At 44.1% G+C, this 16,111-nt stretch overlaps 4 protein-coding genes across 7 annotated transcripts; 3 read left to right on the top strand and 1 right to left on the bottom strand.

Moving 5' to 3' along the window:
- Positions 1-276: 276 nt before the first annotated feature.
- Positions 277-2,690, bottom strand: LOC124411019 (transmembrane protein 43 homolog). Its single transcript, XM_046889836.1, has 6 exons — positions 2,505-2,690; positions 2,211-2,393; positions 1,834-2,066; positions 1,382-1,682; positions 1,098-1,303; positions 277-1,013 (listed from the first exon to the last, which is right to left on the bottom strand). Exons 1-6 carry the CDS (start codon positions 2,541-2,543, stop codon positions 731-733), a joined length of 1,245 nt encoding a protein of 414 aa, XP_046745792.1. The 5' UTR covers positions 2,544-2,690; the 3' UTR covers positions 277-730.
- Positions 2,691-3,140: 450 nt separating this feature from the next.
- LOC124411020 lies at positions 3,141-4,477 on the top strand. The gene is made up of 4 exons (XM_046889837.1): positions 3,141-3,311; positions 3,438-3,575; positions 3,744-4,281; positions 4,374-4,477. Exons 1-3 carry the CDS (start codon positions 3,309-3,311, stop codon positions 4,218-4,220), a joined length of 618 nt encoding a protein of 205 aa, XP_046745793.1. The 5' UTR covers positions 3,141-3,308; the 3' UTR covers positions 4,221-4,281; positions 4,374-4,477.
- LOC124411018 (methylcrotonoyl-CoA carboxylase subunit alpha, mitochondrial) lies at positions 4,436-8,568 on the top strand. 2 transcript variants are annotated; one of them, XM_046889835.1, is made up of 10 exons: positions 4,436-4,555; positions 4,632-4,688; positions 4,773-4,848; positions 5,882-6,266; positions 6,345-6,679; positions 6,767-7,063; positions 7,126-7,335; positions 7,405-7,884; positions 7,987-8,178; positions 8,264-8,568. In XM_046889835.1, the coding sequence occupies exons 2-10, from the start codon at positions 4,645-4,647 to the stop codon at positions 8,375-8,377; spliced, it is 2,133 nt and encodes a 710-aa protein (XP_046745791.1). In that variant the 5' UTR covers positions 4,436-4,555; positions 4,632-4,644; the 3' UTR covers positions 8,378-8,568. The 2 variants fall into 2 exon arrangements, with proteins under 2 accessions (XP_046745791.1, XP_046745790.1); XM_046889834.1 differs by having other exon boundaries at positions 4,555-4,688.
- Positions 8,569-9,163: 595 nt separating this feature from the next.
- On the top strand, positions 9,164-14,654 carry LOC124410940 (inactive ubiquitin carboxyl-terminal hydrolase MINDY-4B). Of its 3 annotated transcripts, none has more exons than XM_046889687.1 (11): positions 9,164-9,835; positions 10,222-10,362; positions 12,350-12,435; positions 12,639-12,868; positions 12,958-13,198; positions 13,358-13,423; positions 13,492-13,562; positions 13,742-13,892; positions 13,978-14,180; positions 14,252-14,404; positions 14,508-14,654. In XM_046889687.1, exons 2-11 carry the CDS (start codon positions 10,224-10,226, stop codon positions 14,551-14,553), a joined length of 1,386 nt encoding a protein of 461 aa, XP_046745643.1. In that variant the 5' UTR covers positions 9,164-9,835; positions 10,222-10,223; the 3' UTR covers positions 14,554-14,654. The 3 variants fall into 3 exon arrangements, with proteins under 3 accessions (XP_046745643.1, XP_046745644.1, XP_046745645.1); XM_046889688.1 differs by having other exon boundaries at positions 9,164-9,705; XM_046889689.1 differs by lacking the exons at positions 9,164-9,835; positions 10,222-10,362 and adding an exon at positions 11,861-12,275.
- The last annotated feature ends 1,457 nt before the right edge of the window (positions 14,655-16,111 follow it).

A 16,111-nucleotide genomic window follows, 5' to 3' on the forward strand; every position in this document is an offset into this window, starting at 1 on the left:
TCACGCAGACAAATCCTACTCGGCCGGTAACAAGATTTCTATCTTTGTCGCAAGCGGGAGAAGGAATATAACGAAATACTCTCAGATATGTCAGTTCGGCATGTCGGTACTGCAGATTACAGGCGCTATTGAATTCTTCTCGTGTAACCACTTCCACAAGATTGGCTCTGTCGATTGTCAGTGGGATATGGTTGGCCTGAAAAAATGGAATTCAAAGGGAAATGGGTGGATGTTAGTCATAAATTAAGCCATTGACCAAACCTATTGATTTGTTAAGTTTTCAATTAAAATGTCTTTATTAAAAGTTATATAAGTTGGTGAGATTGAATTTACAGCTCACATACTCTGCATTGAAATTTTTTACTTGCTACTGATAAATCAAGTTTGTAATGAATAAAAGATATTATAAACAGCTCCATGACAAAATCAGTATTACCTGTAAGATAAAAATGTTGGACGATGTGACCCGACTCAATTACTATAGACATTTGTGCAGGTGTATAACTACACAGATCTTTCATCTTTAGAGAACTGGCCTGGCTCCTTTTGGAGCCAGCAGGTGACTCAGAAACTCCACCGAAAGAGTTGACTATTCATATACGTAAATCATTCCTCTGAAAATATCGAATTTTAAGGAAGAATTGCCGGCTTTCTAAAGGTTAAATACTCAGAAACAGAGTAGAGAGTGAATGATGGAATTTTTTGACGCAGAGACAGCGTGCGCTTGGAGTCATAGTCTTCGATAGTTGTCTCGTTGTTGATCCCGGTTTTCCGAGAAGATCGTCGAATAGAGAAATGGTACGACGGAAGCCAGTGCCAGACACAAGCCAACAATGGGTCTGTACCATACCCAGGCAAAACCAATGACCAATAAACTGATGGACATGGAGACGGAGATGTTTACAGATTCAATAGCGATCACGCCGCATAAGAATGTTGAATTCAAGACCAGCGTGCGGATTATGTTTGCCAAACATGTGGCGGCGAGGAACAGCACTAGCCAACCCAGACCTCTGCAAGTGATTACATCATGACTAAATAAGTCGTAATTATCATCAGGAGTGCTTATTATTTTCAAACAAATTTGCCAGTCCAACCTTATAGCCCAGGTACGCCAATAGTTGTGCACATGTTCTAGGTGAAACATCTGGTCCATGGATATCACATCCTTTCTTTGGATTAAGATTTCGTCGCCATGCGAAGTCGTATAGGGAACGATAGTTCCGTCCACCTGCATTCCGATAATCGAGTAGATGTCATCGCCCTTACCGGCGTACGAAAACTGTATTCTGATATCTCCGACCTGATTGACAATTAGAGAAGATTAGTATAGGTGGAAATAATGCAAGAGTTGTAATAAGAGAAAGCAGTGTTTTCAAACCTGAGGATTCCATAAGTCATTGCTGTGATAATAGAGGCCAGAGTGCAATTTGATATCTCTGCGCTCCGGCCTCTCGTCACTAGTAATCTCAACAAAGTAGTTGAATTTCTTTTTTAACTCTTCACCAAGGGTCAAGGCTCCAATCTTAACCTCATTGGCAATTTGTATCTGACTCCGCACAGGCATGCTTTCCGGATTGTCGTGACCATTGCTTATATAGAATGAATTTGAATCCACGAGCTTGTCCTTCCATTCTGTCGTATAATAGTAGTGCTTTTCATCTTCGGTAACACCTCCAAAACTGCACAGGTGAGATAGGAATCAATGGAAATTAATGAATTTATTTCTGACGGGATGAGAGAAGTGGTAGATTTTAGTAAAGTTGAAATTTCGGACTGAGAGAAGCCGCTATAAAACGAAACACATAAAGTACAATTCAAGATTTACCTCACCTACGTTCCTCTTCAATTTCAACCCATTGATACATCTGTACCCTCCTCTTTAGCTTTACACTGGCCATTACGATTCCATAATCAGGTTCAGTGAGCGGTTCAAGCACTCTCAGTGGTCCCGAAAAATGTACAAGTCTGTGCTGATGCTCAGGTAGTACATGGTTCACGCTAGACAGCGGCACAATGTTACGCAGCGCCTCATTCAGCGAATGTGCCGTTCTAACCGCACGGCCCTAAGGACAAGCAGCAAGGGGTAAACAGGGTAATGCATGTTCTCTGAAGACAGTCTGGGGACAGTCGATGGGGATTTTATAATTGCAACGGTCTTTGGTGCGGGAGTCGAGCAACATGACAGCCAACGTATTCTAGTGCAATACCTCGTTCCAAAATAGCAGGCACATCCCAGCCGCAAATAGAACTGACCCAATAATGGCGGTCAGCCAAGATTCCTTGAATTGTTCGGCAACGGTCATTGGTGTGTGAGTGGGTCCAGCTTGTTTCAAGCCGCCCGACCTATCATGGTACGCGTTATCAACTTCGCCTCTGCGAGGCAGCCCATTCTAAAACGAAATCCAAACAATGTGAAGGTTAGGGTTAGGTTAGGTTAGGTTAGGTTAAATTCTGCAGAGAATAAACAAGGTTGGAGCTGGTCGGATAAAACACGAACTTACGTTTGTCCGATACATCCCACCTGGGGTAATAATCACCATAAATTATGCCTGACCCGGCGTTTGTATTCACGTACGACGACACGGCGTTCGTGTTATTTGGGACATCGAGTTATTGGCGATTTCACATGTCATTTCGACCACAGACAACTTATCTCGACGGTAAAATCAAAAAGAATTCTTCAACAAATGACAGCCGGGTCCGTTTTGGGTAAACCGTGAACCGTGATACCATGTGATACTCTTTGAGTAAACCTATCTACTCATAGTTCATCATAGCTGTCGCATCCCACGCCCGCATGCGTTGTAAAACAAATGCCAATCTATTCTGTCTCTCTCGCTCTGTACCGTGATTGGCTTAGCGAGCTCCCTCAACCAATCACGGCGCAGAGCGAGCTTTAGACGAAATTTGTTTTTCACGATTGAAAAATAGGTTAGAAGCAGATCCTTTATTAAACATAAAACGTGCATATAACCACAAGGGACCAACCGATGTCGTCACAAATCCAGAATTTTCTTAACAATTTCTACAATTTAGGCCACTGATATTATCAGTGATTTCAATACAAGGCAGAAAAAAATGAAAGTAAAATAAACAAGCGAGGTTAAGACTTACAATTCGGGAATATGAATGACAATGTTATTATTACTGAAAGAGATTGAACTCCGGCCACTTCGTCACGGAACCTTTCATAACCACAATAGTTGATAAATTCTCATGACCGTGGCTCATATTCTCAGAGGTGGAGAGAACTTTTATTGCTTTAAAATTCTCTGATAATTTCTCCCGAGTCTTGAGGGTTAGAAATGGTAAGAATATTACAGCGCGATTGATAACTGACGCTTAATTCACAGCATCCCGGACGCCGGAGATGTTGGGACGCTTGTCGTAATTTCGGTTTCGCTAATCCATTTACTCGAAATTTTTTCAAACAGTCACCTCCCTTGTGCCGAGGCTGTGCCAAACAACTAACGGGCGAGAACGCGGGAGTCGATGTATTCGATGGAGAGGCATCGTCAAGTCTCAGGGGAAACAACCTCAGAACTGGCATCGAGCTAATCACTGGGATAGCTGTAAGTAATTGCTATAACTCTGAGGGAACGATTTAGCCGAGTGCTTTTTGGCATCAAGAAACCGACACACTAGCAGCTGAAGTCTACATAAAACTTTTTTCAACAACTGTATAATTTCATATTGGCCAACAACTTTTGATTCTAAAATGGGCTGACGATCGATCACAGGTTTCACATACTGACGGACTCCCCAGAAGATTGTGCGCAGAATGCAACGACAAGTTGGAAGCATTCCTGGCCTTTCGAACACAGCTGTTAACGTCTCTCAGACTTTTTCTAAGCTCTAGAGACGGTCGAGCTTCTACTGGATCCGATCAGCTGTCGGAAATGTCGTTACCTGCTGTACCGGTGCCAGTAATCAATCAGGAAGGAATCGGACTATCTCATGTCAGGGAAAATACATATGTAACGTTAGAGTCAAATAGCTTTGTTAGATACAGTAGTAGTCAGACAGAGCATTATGTGAAAGTGAAGAGAGCCAACGTGGCTGAGCGGGACGAAGAATCTGAGATCGACGTGTGCTCAGGGGATGACGATGAAGTTCTCGAACTAGATTTTCAGAGCAGAAAGGATGAAATCTATGAGATCGATAGTTCTGAGGAGTCGGATGTACAAGTCTGTGACTATGAACCAAGCAGGTTATGAGCTTGTCATCTCACCAAGCTGTGAGCGTTGCCCGAGAGAAAAAGTTCCAGGATTTTCTCCGGTATATCCCAATAAACTCAAATAATTAAATGTAGGCTTTCATTATTGCAGAAGAATTCGTTGATAAGAATTGACTCTTAAAACGATTCACAGTTACTCTACTCGTCCCCAAACGACGTGGCTGCATAAGTTAAAGACGGGTAATGGAATACATGGCTCTGTTTACGCAAGTCATTATCTTATCTCAATATTCATGAAAACACAACTATTACGAAACCGTTTGTATGTGTCAGCGAAAAAGAAGTGGTTTGATAAGAAATTGTCTCGATTGTATGGTTGTTAAAAATTTCGTCCGCTTTCCGCCGAAAACTCAGCACGGAAAAACGCATTTCTCAATACGAGAATTTACAGCTATCGCCAAGTTATGTACACCCTGTTGCTGCGGTCGACCTTGCCTGTCCATAAAACGTAAGCAGTACCCGTTTGTCCGTAAGATAACAACAAATATATTCACCAACATATGCATGTATCGTGATCGTGCTATATTTACAGGCCCCAGCATATAACCTCGTGGATCAATCGGGAATTTTCATTATCGGCCGCTCGCAATGGGAAAAGGCTTGAGAAGGTATATGCACACAATATCTATACATATTAGAGTGCTTCGTTTGAGATGACTATTTTTTTTTTTTCACTTCCGATCTAAAATTTTATCGGACATGTCGAAATAAAAATTCCCTGAAAGTTACACCCTTCAAAATTAACATTAAGTATTTTCCTTCAGCGTGAAAAGATTTATCATCTAAAATACACGTAAATTAATAATTTTATTCGTCAAAATTCTATATCTTTGTGGCATTTTATGCTATCACATCGAACGAGATCGCAATCTACTCGGAATTAAACAATCTACAAAAGTGCCTGGTGCGACGTAAGTGTAACTTACACCGGTGAGTTGGTAATTAAGAATTAAATTTCCTACAAAAAAGGTCCGTGCAACAAAAACGTGGTGATATGACTATGAAATTCAATATTTTAGAAAGTTTGATTTGATAATTCTTGAAAAACTCATACCACAAATAAGTTGAGACTCAATATTTCAAGAAATATCAGACTTAGCGATTAGGCTGAAACGACCGTTTTTGTAGGAAATTTAATCTCCTACAGATTTGTCATTTACATTTTTTCGGTAAATTTAGTCGTTTATGAAATAACAGCGAAAAGACGATAATTTTGGATAAAAATTAACTTTAGTGACCTGTACCAACTCACAAGTGTATTTGGCACTTTTGTAGATCGTTTAATTCTGAGTATATTGCGATCTGGCTCGATGTGGTAGCATAAAATGCCGCAAAGATATAGAATTTCGAAAAAAAATCTTAACTTGAGTATATTTTAGACGGTAATTTTTTTTTACGCTAAGAGAAAGTACTTAATATTAATTTTGAGGGGTGTAACTTTCAGGAAATTTTTATTTCAACATGTTCGATAAAATTTTAGATCGGGAGTGTAAAAAAAAAAAATAGTCGCCTCAAACGTAGCACCCTAATACATATAATAATATGTAAAATGCACGGTATAGATGACATCAAATTTAAGCAGATCTCTGATGAAACGATAAAACGAACCTAATTGTGAACGATCTTATTTCCCGCCCGCAGATCCTCATCGCAAATCGCGGTGAAATCGCTTGCCGAATTGCAAGAACCGCCCGTAAGCTTGGGGTAAAAACGGTGGCGGTGTACAGCGACGCGGACCGGGAGGCGATGCACGTCCGTTTGGCTGACGAGGCCTACGACATTGGACCCGCGGCGTCGACCGAAAGTTACCTGAAGCAGCATAGTATAATTGAGGTTGCCAAGAAGTCCAAGTCCCAGGCGATACACCCTGGCTATGGATTTTTGTCTGAGAACACTGAGTTCGCCGAGCTCTGTCAGAGAGAGGGGATCACCTTCATCGGGCCCCCGGCGAGCGCGATCAGGGATATGGGGATAAAGAGCACCTCCAAGGCGATTATGGCCGCGGCCGGCGTACCCGTAGTTCCAGGTGCGTAACTTGGCAACCTGGGCAGGTCCTATATCTGTGAAAAAAAAAAATATGTAAAAAACAGTTTCCTCTTCGCAGGTTATCACGGAGAGGATCAATCCAACGACAGGTTGATAGCGGAAGCAAAACTCGTCGGTTTTCCGCTGATGATTAAGGCGGTCCGAGGAGGCGGAGGCAAGGGAATGCGTATAGCTTTGGAAGAGGCGGATTTCTTCGCGGCGTTGGAGGCGGCTCGAACCGAATCCGCAAAATCGTTCGGCGACTCGGCTGTGTTGCTAGAGAAATACGTTTCCGAACCCAGGCACGTTGAAGTTCAGGTATTCGCCGATCAGCACGGGAACGCTGTTCACCTGTTCGAAAGAGATTGTTCTGTTCAAAGGAGACACCAAAAAATTATCGAGGAGGCCCCCGCGGTTCGTTAATGCTACATATATATCTATACACCACGACGCGGTCGTGTTGATTAAAGGTATTTTTTTACAATTTTTCAAAACTTACAGCCGGGAATTTCGCCCGAATTGCGGTCGGAGCTGGGCGCAGCCGCCGTCCGGGCGGCAAAGGCCGTTAAATACGTTGGGGCCGGGACTGTGGAATTTATTCTCGATCGTTACACTCACAGTTTTCATTTCATGGAAATGAACACGCGGCTCCAGGTTGAGCATCCCGTCACCGAGGCAATTACCGGCACCGATCTCGTCGAGTGGCAGCTGACTGTAGCTGCCGGAGAGAAGTTGCCGCTTACCCAGGAAGAGATAAATCTGGCAGGACACGCTTTCGAGGCGAGAATATACGCCGAGGTTGGTTTTCATCGTTGTATTTTGCAACAGCTCGCGAATGACTGGTGAATCCTTCGTTACAGGATCCGAGCAACGGGTTCCTACCTGGTGCCGGCCCCTTGTTACACCTAACAACCCCGGAGACGTCGGCTGACGTCCGAGTCGAGACGGGGGTGACGCAGGGTGATCAGGTTTCCGTGCACTACGATCCGATGATAGCGAAGCTGGTCGTTTGGGGAAAGGATAGGAGCGAGGCGATCGGGAAACTCGGAGCGAAACTCGCGGAATACAATGTGAGTAATGTTTGTTTGTACCCAAGTGAGTGAAAAACATTTAAAAATACATTGCGATGTTTATTGTAGATCGTAGGAGTGGAAACAAACGTGCAATTCATCATGGATCTCGCTAGCCATCCGAAATTCGTCAGCGGCGACGTCCACACCGGTTTCATAGAGGAGAACCACGCATCTCTTTTTCCGAAAGTCGAAATCACCAACGAGATACTGACTCAAGGAGCACTAGCTCTGATCTTAGATGAGAGTTTGCCCTCCCTGAACGACGTTAGCTTCGCCCCGTTCGCAACAAACGTCGGCCTCAGACTGAACCACACGCTTGAGCGTAGATTTCAATTTCTCTTCAAAGATAAGGACTTCGTGGTTGACGCAAGGTACATTCAACCAGGTGTATTTTCCATGAGAACGAACGACACCGGCCCCTGGAGACACGTGAGCGGTTCGCTGATAAAAAGGAACAATGTTCTCGAATTAATGTCGGAAATCGATGGCGTAAAGACCCGCGCCAGGATCGTTAACAACAATGGAGAGCTGTATTTATTTACGAATGTACGTAGTATTCTACATTTAATTTCGCCCGCTGTTCCCTACATCCACAGTGATTCCCCTTGGTTAAAAGATGGAAATGAGCCTGTGAATTTTGTTTGAAAGGAGCGCAAGTGGCAGCTGACGATACCGCCACCAAAGTTCGTCACCGCTGTGTCGTCGATCAATGGTCAACAGGGAGCGATCGGTTCTGCGATGAGCCCGATGCCCGGTGTCGTCGACAAGATTCTCGTTCAGCGAGGCGACATTGTTAAAAAGGGCGATCCTCTCCTGGTGATCGTTGCCATGAAAATGGAGGTGAGCAGGCCCACGATATATTCTTCATCCTCTTCGACTGTCGCTTTTGAAACTTTATAACACGCATAATTTTCTTTCACCTCAGCACGCGATCAAGGCTTCCTGCGACGGGCTTGTCGAAGAGGTCCTTTGCACTGCTGGCGAGAGTGTTGCCAAGAACAAACTTCTCGTCAGAATGAAGGAAATCGAATCAGCCTAACGGCTGTTGCTGCACGGTGCGCAGTTTTATGGTACTTGATACGATTGGATCTGTCAAATCTTCATTTTTTACCTGATTTTTCATTTTTTATAATACCCATAAGACCAGTACCCTGGATTTGTTGAAGGTTGTTTACAAAATTTTATATTTTTAACGAATAAATGTACATAATACTCCTTATACGCAAAGAACCGATTGTATATCCGTAGCTGTGTATGACGGAACCTGTCCAGTTTGTATCCCCCCTCCTCCTTATATATCTTGGTCGTATGTCGAAAAACTCTGTAAAAGTTATTTGCGGCGGTAATCAATCTCGGAGCGACTTCGTGGCACGTAATTAACGATCGCTCAACGTAATCGATCATTTCTTTAGCGGGTTAAGGTGGACTGGCGGGTCCGTGTGTTCGATGCATCATAGTATCATACGCATCTACGTACACCAGACTTAGTCGTTTTTGCCGTTGTACATACATCAACGTGTAGTGTCGTACACACATAGAAACCATGCTTGACTATTGTATTTCGCACCTGGCACTAGTTCCATCTCTATTACCAGAGCGTATTAACAACTACGGATGTATACAGACTACAGACATGAACCCGATAGCGTGCCGCGAAATACCGCGAAATAGATCTCCAGCGGCGCGAAACCCCCAGCGTGTTCTCTCGCAAACTTGGAGCAACTTTCTTCCTCGGTCAATCAAAGTATATGACTGCAGGATAGGTATAAGGTATAACAAAAGTTTCAGGGGCAGTTCAGCCGAGCGAGCGTGCCGCGTAATCCAAAGTGAATTTCTCAAGCGGCGTTTAAGGAGTTCAATAATAACGTTCGCAGAAAATATGAGGAACGCGAAACAAATTTTCCTCAACGTGTTCACTCGAAATCGACATTCTCATAAATACCCTTCCGCGATATACGGTTCGGTGGAATAAGGGTATATATATATATATATACCTATCGATCAGAGTTGCAACGTGGATTGATTGTGAGCCTGAAAACTTATTGGATCGACTGACGGAACGGAGGGTCGACGCTTCTTCGTTCCCACCTATTCACACACACACACACACACACACCCACACCCACTGACAACAGGGTGTCGAGGTGTGCGAGGAGAGGCGGGTTGAAAATTTCGGAGTGTTTGGGGTAGGTGGTAACAATTACCGCCTTACACTACCCCCATCCGAGGAGCACAACCAGCGTGGCGGCTGCCTGTCAGTCAACAATTCTGCGCCCTGCTCGTCGGTGCGGACGACCTGCACGTCCCAAGTAACGAAGCCTCTGAAACTTCGTTATTGTCTTGCGGGACGGAGGGAAAAACGCTGAGGTGAAAATTCCACCGACTCTGCAGTCGCCGCTGCAGGTTCAATTCTTAATCAAAAGTCACACCGAGCATTTATTACTACACGTACTACATTCACCGATACACTTCTACTTACAATAATAACCCGTATCCGGTGGGGTGTAGCATTATAGACAGACATAAGTACACATACGTATATTCAGTGATTCGCGTGATAGTTTGACTCATGCATGTAACTGTCTTTATCTATCTGTAATTTCGCAACTTTTCGGGATTACGTCGTGTAGGTACGTCGGTATACGTTATAACTGACGGAATGGGGTCGGTTGTACAAGAGGAAGAGACTTTAAATTACGCGGAGTTTGTTTCAGCAGCTTAAGGAACTCGTCTTTTTTTTTTGCTAATTCCACTCATTAAATCAAGATTTACATACACAAGTGTAACTTCGCAGTCACCTCCGTTCTATGAAAAATGTACAAACAATCATAACCATTAGACTCGAACGTACCAACTTTCATATTTGCATGTTCTGACGAACAGGCATGAGTGGAGATCGAGAGACGTCGAGTCAACGAGTACAGCGTATCGAAAGCAGGGGAATCCCCGAAAGGATCGTGCCCGTGCGTCTTATGCAGCAGCGGGACGTCAACAGGGAGAAACCAACTTACCTCAGAGACAGAGGTAGGTGCGAATCGCTAATGCTATGCCGTGAATGCGACAGTTTCTCGCGACAAAACATAATTAGTAATTATTGTACAGGTGTACGTATATATGATAATTTAAACAGCACGCTCCGTCAGTGAAAGGTGATAAACAATGTCGTCTGATGCTATGACGCTTGGCTGGGCGAAAAGCGAGTGTGTCATCTCCCTGGAGAATAAACGATTATCCCTGTAATAAAGAAGGGAAAATAATTCGAGCGTGAGAATACGTTGTAAACCGTTTCTCTGTCTTGCCACTGACTTCTGGTTGTTAGGTATAAATTCGTTGCCTCTGCAGTACGAGCTGCGCGGTAATTACGAGCAGATGGATCGCCTTGTTTCTGAAGCCCGCGTGAAATTCAGCAGTCGTATAAAAAGTCGCAATGGTGTTTAAAACGCCTTAGCGATATATAGGCCATGCTATTTGCACGAACGGATAAGGTGTGCTGTGATATGATCCAAAAATAGGTTGCACCTCGCGATAAGATCGTTTTCCCTCGAATTTGCGAACAATCTCATCAAGCGCAGGCGGTAGATTCCGATGAACAGTTCTACATGCATTACCGCATCGTTCGATCAGATTCTGATTTATGACCGTCTGCTAACACGCTACGGTGCGCGCGAGGATCGGATTTATTTCACATGCAACAGTCGATCGGTCAACCGATTTTGATATTTTAGGTGTGAAGCTATCGCAGCGCGCGAAAGATCGGCTGCAACTCGAAGGCGAGAGAGAATGAGCATGGGTACAATAATTAGGGTAGTCCTTATTTGGTGGTTAGATCATTTTTTATTGGGACGCGCCCCAGATGTGTTTCAAATCGTTGAAAAAAAATGTCAACTGGAACACATGCCTCTGAGATCCGAAAGTCATAAATGCAAAGTACATGTAATTTTTATAACCAGTTATTTCGTTTTGTATGACTTTGGTATAAATTGAGGGATCGATTAGAAACTTGGAAGAGTTGTTACTTATGATAGTGATAGGAACAAACCGTGAAAATTTCTACATTTTGTAAAAATTTTTAACATAAAATATTATCATTAATTTTATCATAAGCTTCACTTTTTATTAGGCTTATACATATATCAGGGAACAATAAATATAAAGTTTTAGAATTTTCAGGATATTTTTCTATCGTTCAAGCAACAACTCTGCCAAGTTTTAAATCAATCCCTCAATTTTTACCAAAGTCATGCAAAACGAAATAACTGATTATAAAAACTACACGTACTTTACATTCAAGACTTTTGGAGCTTAAAGGCACGTGTTCCAGTTGACGAAGAAGCTTAAAACTGTGCACAGATTTTTTTTAGATGATTCGGAACAGATCTGGAGAATAAAAATGTCTCTCAAGTCTCAACGAAGTCTCAATGAAAAATTTTCCGTACCCCCAAGTAAGGGCCACCCTAGGATACATACTTGGTTAAAACAGCGTATCACGACAACGGTTCGGGGAGACGTTAGTGGGTCATGTCGGAACACCCTGGCGAATTGACATCCCGAGAAACCAACTTAGTCTGCAGAAATATCAGCCGGAGTAGGGGAGGGAAACGGAGCCAAGACATTGGTGTGCAGGCGCGTTGAATATCGAGGAAGTTTTGACGTCTCGCGATGATGTTCGGTTGGTATAAAACTACCGCTATCCTCCACTCCGAGTACAATCGCCGCAGTATCTCTAATCCGGACGGAACAATTCGTACCGAGTGAATCGAATACGCGCTCGGATTTTTTCTCGATTATTCAGGCATGTGGCCTGCACCTACGAATATCCTGCAGGTACACGTGCACCTCGTTTGCTAAACTTGCTAGTATTGGAAAAATGCTGCTATTCACCCGCACCGCGAGGTGCGCCGAGCTGATGTCCGAGCCGGACGAGCTGCAGCCAGCAGGTCTGGGTTTTATCACGAGTTTTTAATTACTAGGTTTCACTAGCTGCTTCACGTCTTCTTTTCCTCGTTTTCAGAGCGGGTCTTGTATCCCAGAAACACCAAGACCCTGGCTAAGGTCCCGGTCATCGGAGGAACCCCGATAAGCGAAGAAACTTGTACGGTGGGTATGATGTACATATAGGGAGATGGATTCTGACCGATTCAAGGCCACCAATGTCGTCTGCTACGCAGATTGAACAGATGGTAGCAGACGACACCAGTGGCCTTGAATCGGTCAGAATCCACCTCTCTATGTGTACAATGTAACCCTGAAGACCCTTCCAACCAACGTGCCAAATTATTCTGGGTTTTTCTGCAATGCAGGCATTGCGGCAGTTAGTTTTCGGCTCCTGCGCCAGCCCGCCGAGGAGCGAATGGACTAGGACAGGTTTGACCCTGAGGCCAGGGGGGCAGAATCTGGCCTTCGGTCTAAGGGCGGCGAGGAACTCGACTCGGAGTCTGGTCACAGCGGTTCAGGCTGTGACGCTGAAGCACTTTCTCTTCAGGACTAATAAGATCGTCACCAGTTTCGCTGCACCAGCATCCCCGGAAGCGTGAGCGCAGTATAATAACAACAGTATTATAAATGACTGCTCGGAAACGAGTCCGACATAATAGCATACGAATTTTACCCCTGGTGCAGTCTACTGAAGCCGAACCACGAGCGGCAAGTCGAGGTCCTGAGCTTGTCGATCGCCGAGGTTATATGGAGGTGTGGAGGCGGCGACGCCAAACCCAGCAACGCAGCGACTGCCGTCAACCTGGCTTCTACAGGCGGCGCATCCTCCGGCGTCTTCGTGCCCAAGGCTGTCGTTGTTCTGCCCCAGGAGACGCCCTACGTTCAGCATAGCGTGCAGTACTTTCAGGACGGGATTACCGAAACGGTATGGTGTTTATGGGTGTAACGGTTTTATCTCTTCGAATTTTTGACTTGGAAAACAAAAAAAAAAAACAATAAACCTAGAATCATGGTGATCTAACGAGTAACTGCGACTAACGAAACTTATTTTCTGTTTTATAATATACGGTGAAAATCGGTGTAGCTGCATCTCTACGAATTCCATTCTCTCGACGATCTTCAGATATTTGTCAAGAGGTACCTTTACCTGGTGAGTCGTAATTTCCTTTACGAAGCAGTCGAGAGGATTACGTGTATTGTATTTTGGTATCGATTCAGTTTCACGACGAAGGTGGACCCGGAGCGATCATTCTCATCTACAGCGCCGTGCTCTCTCGAGGACTCGCCAAGTGAGGATTACGAATACACGTAGTCGCATGCGTGTTAATTCCTGAACACAAATTACACGTATCTTCTGGAATCATTCTAGAGAATAAGAAAATGACAAGACCCAAAGGAGATACGCGTAATATAAAAAAGTCTAACGAAAGGAAAGCGACCGACCCTCTGAATGACGAAATTCTCGTAGAGTACGGACGGACTTCGAAGACCAGAGAACCTCGATGCTCGGCGGATCGCCGGAAGAAGGGCCGATGAGCGTCGCGACGCTGCTGCTGACCGGACGGTGTTCGCCGCACCTCCACAACGGGGTGCTTTATGTCGGTGATGAGAACACCTACGTGAGAAGGAGCCCTTTGATATAGACAGATTCATTAAATCCAGGTTCGTCGCAGCGTCTCTCACACAACTTCGTCTTCTGTCAAGGCCGTGCCGAGATGGGGCGTCCTGGCGAGGAGCGAGGTCGGCATCCTGGTGCACGAGGGCGACGCTGCAGACGCTGACAGGCAACCCGGTTCCCGACTCAAGACCCCGAGTCTGCCGATCTGGCTGACCCTCTGCCAGGGTCACTACGGCGTACTTTTTAACACGAACCGTGAACTTCTAAGAAATTACCACGCCGAGCGGAGGTGAGATTCGACCTGGAGCGTAAGGGGGAAAGTGGTGAGCCCGACGAGTTAATCGCGGATCCTCGTTCCAGGTTCGAAATTCAATATTACACATGCGGTGGAAGCCACGCTACCCTGACGGTCGACACAAGAGCCAGCGAAGACTCGTCAGCGGATAACGCTGCCAGGGACGATCAGCTGGTCGACGTCGCCTCGACTCCCTTGGAGAAGCTGATTCATACCAAGTTTGTATAACGAGATACTATGTATCAACGTTTTAAATTTATATCTCTGGTGCAGATCTTTTCTTCCATTGAGACGTACGTTTTTTTTCGATCCTTTCCGCAGGTGGCAAGACGCACAGATCCAATGGAATGGCAGCCCGGTTTTGTAGATACGAGATTATGATTGTATAGACGCAATGGCAAAGGCAGACTGCACGTATCGTCGCTAATATAATACATGTAGTATATACATATGCATGCATATATAATCGGTAACGATGTTTCGTCGAATGTAAATGTCAATGTACTAAACCATGTACTAGTTGTTTAACACTTGCTGTGTTAAATGATGTAAATATATATTTGTGGTTTATTTTGCTAAATGCTGTATGTACTGAAAATTTGGCGAGGGACAGAACCTCGGCAAATCGATCCTACGCCTGTGACACAGCTTTGTTATATATAATTTTATAGTTTATTATACATTCGATTTGTAAGCAGAAATGAATTTAGGTGCCAGGTGTTTATGTAAACCGTATGCATATATCACAGGCAAGATTACAGGCGTGTAACCGTTCCTCATTAAATGAAGACACTTGAGAAAGATGAATGAATGAGACGATTGACATCCTGGATAAAATTTCAAATTGAAGTAATAAAGAGAATACGGAATTTTCAAAATTCATGGCCTGAATCAATTTTTTAAAACGCCTCAACCGTATTTATCTCATACTTTACTCTACGCGTCGTCTTATGTATCGCGTCTAATAATTATTTCATCATACGTTCTTCGATCGATGCGATGATTACACAAACGGTATATACATATATTCAGGTATATATCTATGCGCAAACACCGAATGGATTCATCCATCCTCTCGCCCTAGAAACGTTCGCCGTCACGCTATCTTTGCACTCGGATGTAGGTGGCGGAGGGTGTTTTAGTTAGTATAGTTTTCTTTTACTCGACTCTATACTATATGTTATACACCCCAACAAGACACTTCCCACAAATTTCAGGTGTTCAGGAGTCCAGAAAATGACTCGGTAAGTATAATGATAATTAGAGCCATCGCACGTACGAAACAAAGCTCACTTTGACGTTACTGTCTGACAAAAAGAAAAACGAAGGAAAGCCACGTTTGCGAAGAGGTGAAATTCTCAAACGATATACGCATGTAAGCTAGGTTACAGATGAAATACTCTGGTGCACACCACTCGTTCACTTTCTTTTCCGGGATCAAACTCTTATACACTTGTTCCAAGGTGTTGTCGAAAATATAACACCAACCTATATATATATATATATATACCACGGAAGGAATTTCCTGCGGAAAGAGAGTGATGATAATCCATCTGAAGTCGGGACGAAGTCATAGTGTATACACGTCTAGCCAATTAGGAACTAGACCGTTGAACAACTGCAGCGTTGTCCCAGTTTTAATGCAACTATTTTTAATCGTCGCCGGTGTGAATTAAACATAAACGCCCAGGTGTACTTGCGACAAAGGTAGACGCGAGCAGGCGGATTTAACACTAAACTGGAAAAGGAGACGGGGTCATGGGAACCGGGTTAATCCCGTTTCGTCTGAAACTTAACGCGATATGAGCATCGCGTAGCTACAAAGTGGAGGAGGATAAATGATCGTTTGACCGAGGCGACGATGACGATCACTCTGAATCATTAAACCATGAAAAACGATTCCTATTCGTTTCGCTACAACTTTT

This window comes from Diprion similis, chromosome 10, assembly GCF_021155765.1.
Source record: "Diprion similis isolate iyDipSimi1 chromosome 10, iyDipSimi1.1, whole genome shotgun sequence".
Classification (NCBI taxonomy): Eukaryota; Metazoa; Arthropoda; class Insecta; order Hymenoptera; family Diprionidae; genus Diprion; species Diprion similis.

Coding starts and splice junctions, on each gene's coding strand:
- LOC124411019 (XM_046889836.1), bottom strand. CDS start 2,543: ATGGTGATTATTACCCCAGGTGGGATGTATCGGACAAAC. Junction 2,394..2,504: donor GTGGGATGTATCGGACAAAC/GTAAGTTCGTGT, acceptor ATTTCGTTTTAG/AATGGGCTGCCTCGCAGAGG. Junction 2,067..2,210: donor GCCTGCTATTTTGGAACGAG/GTATTGCACTAG, acceptor GCTTGTCCTTAG/GGCCGTGCGGTTAGAACGGC.
- LOC124411020 (XM_046889837.1), top strand. Junction 3,576..3,743: donor AGCTAATCACTGGGATAGCT/GTAAGTAATTGC, acceptor GATCGATCACAG/GTTTCACATACTGACGGACT.
- LOC124411018 (XM_046889835.1), top strand. CDS start 4,645: ATGTACACCCTGTTGCTGCGGTCGACCTTGCCTGTCCATAAAAC. Junction 6,267..6,344: donor CGGCGTACCCGTAGTTCCAG/GTGCGTAACTTG, acceptor TCCTCTTCGCAG/GTTATCACGGAGAGGATCAA. Junction 6,680..6,766: donor TTATCGAGGAGGCCCCCGCG/GTTCGTTAATGC, acceptor CAAAACTTACAG/CCGGGAATTTCGCCCGAATT.
- LOC124410940 (XM_046889687.1), top strand. CDS start 10,224: ATGAGTGGAGATCGAGAGACGTCGAGTCAACGAGTACAGCGTATCGAA. Junction 14,181..14,251: donor AATTACCACGCCGAGCGGAG/GTGAGATTCGAC, acceptor TCCTCGTTCCAG/GTTCGAAATTCAATATTACA. Junction 14,405..14,507: donor GAGAAGCTGATTCATACCAA/GTTTGTATAACG, acceptor TCCTTTCCGCAG/GTGGCAAGACGCACAGATCC.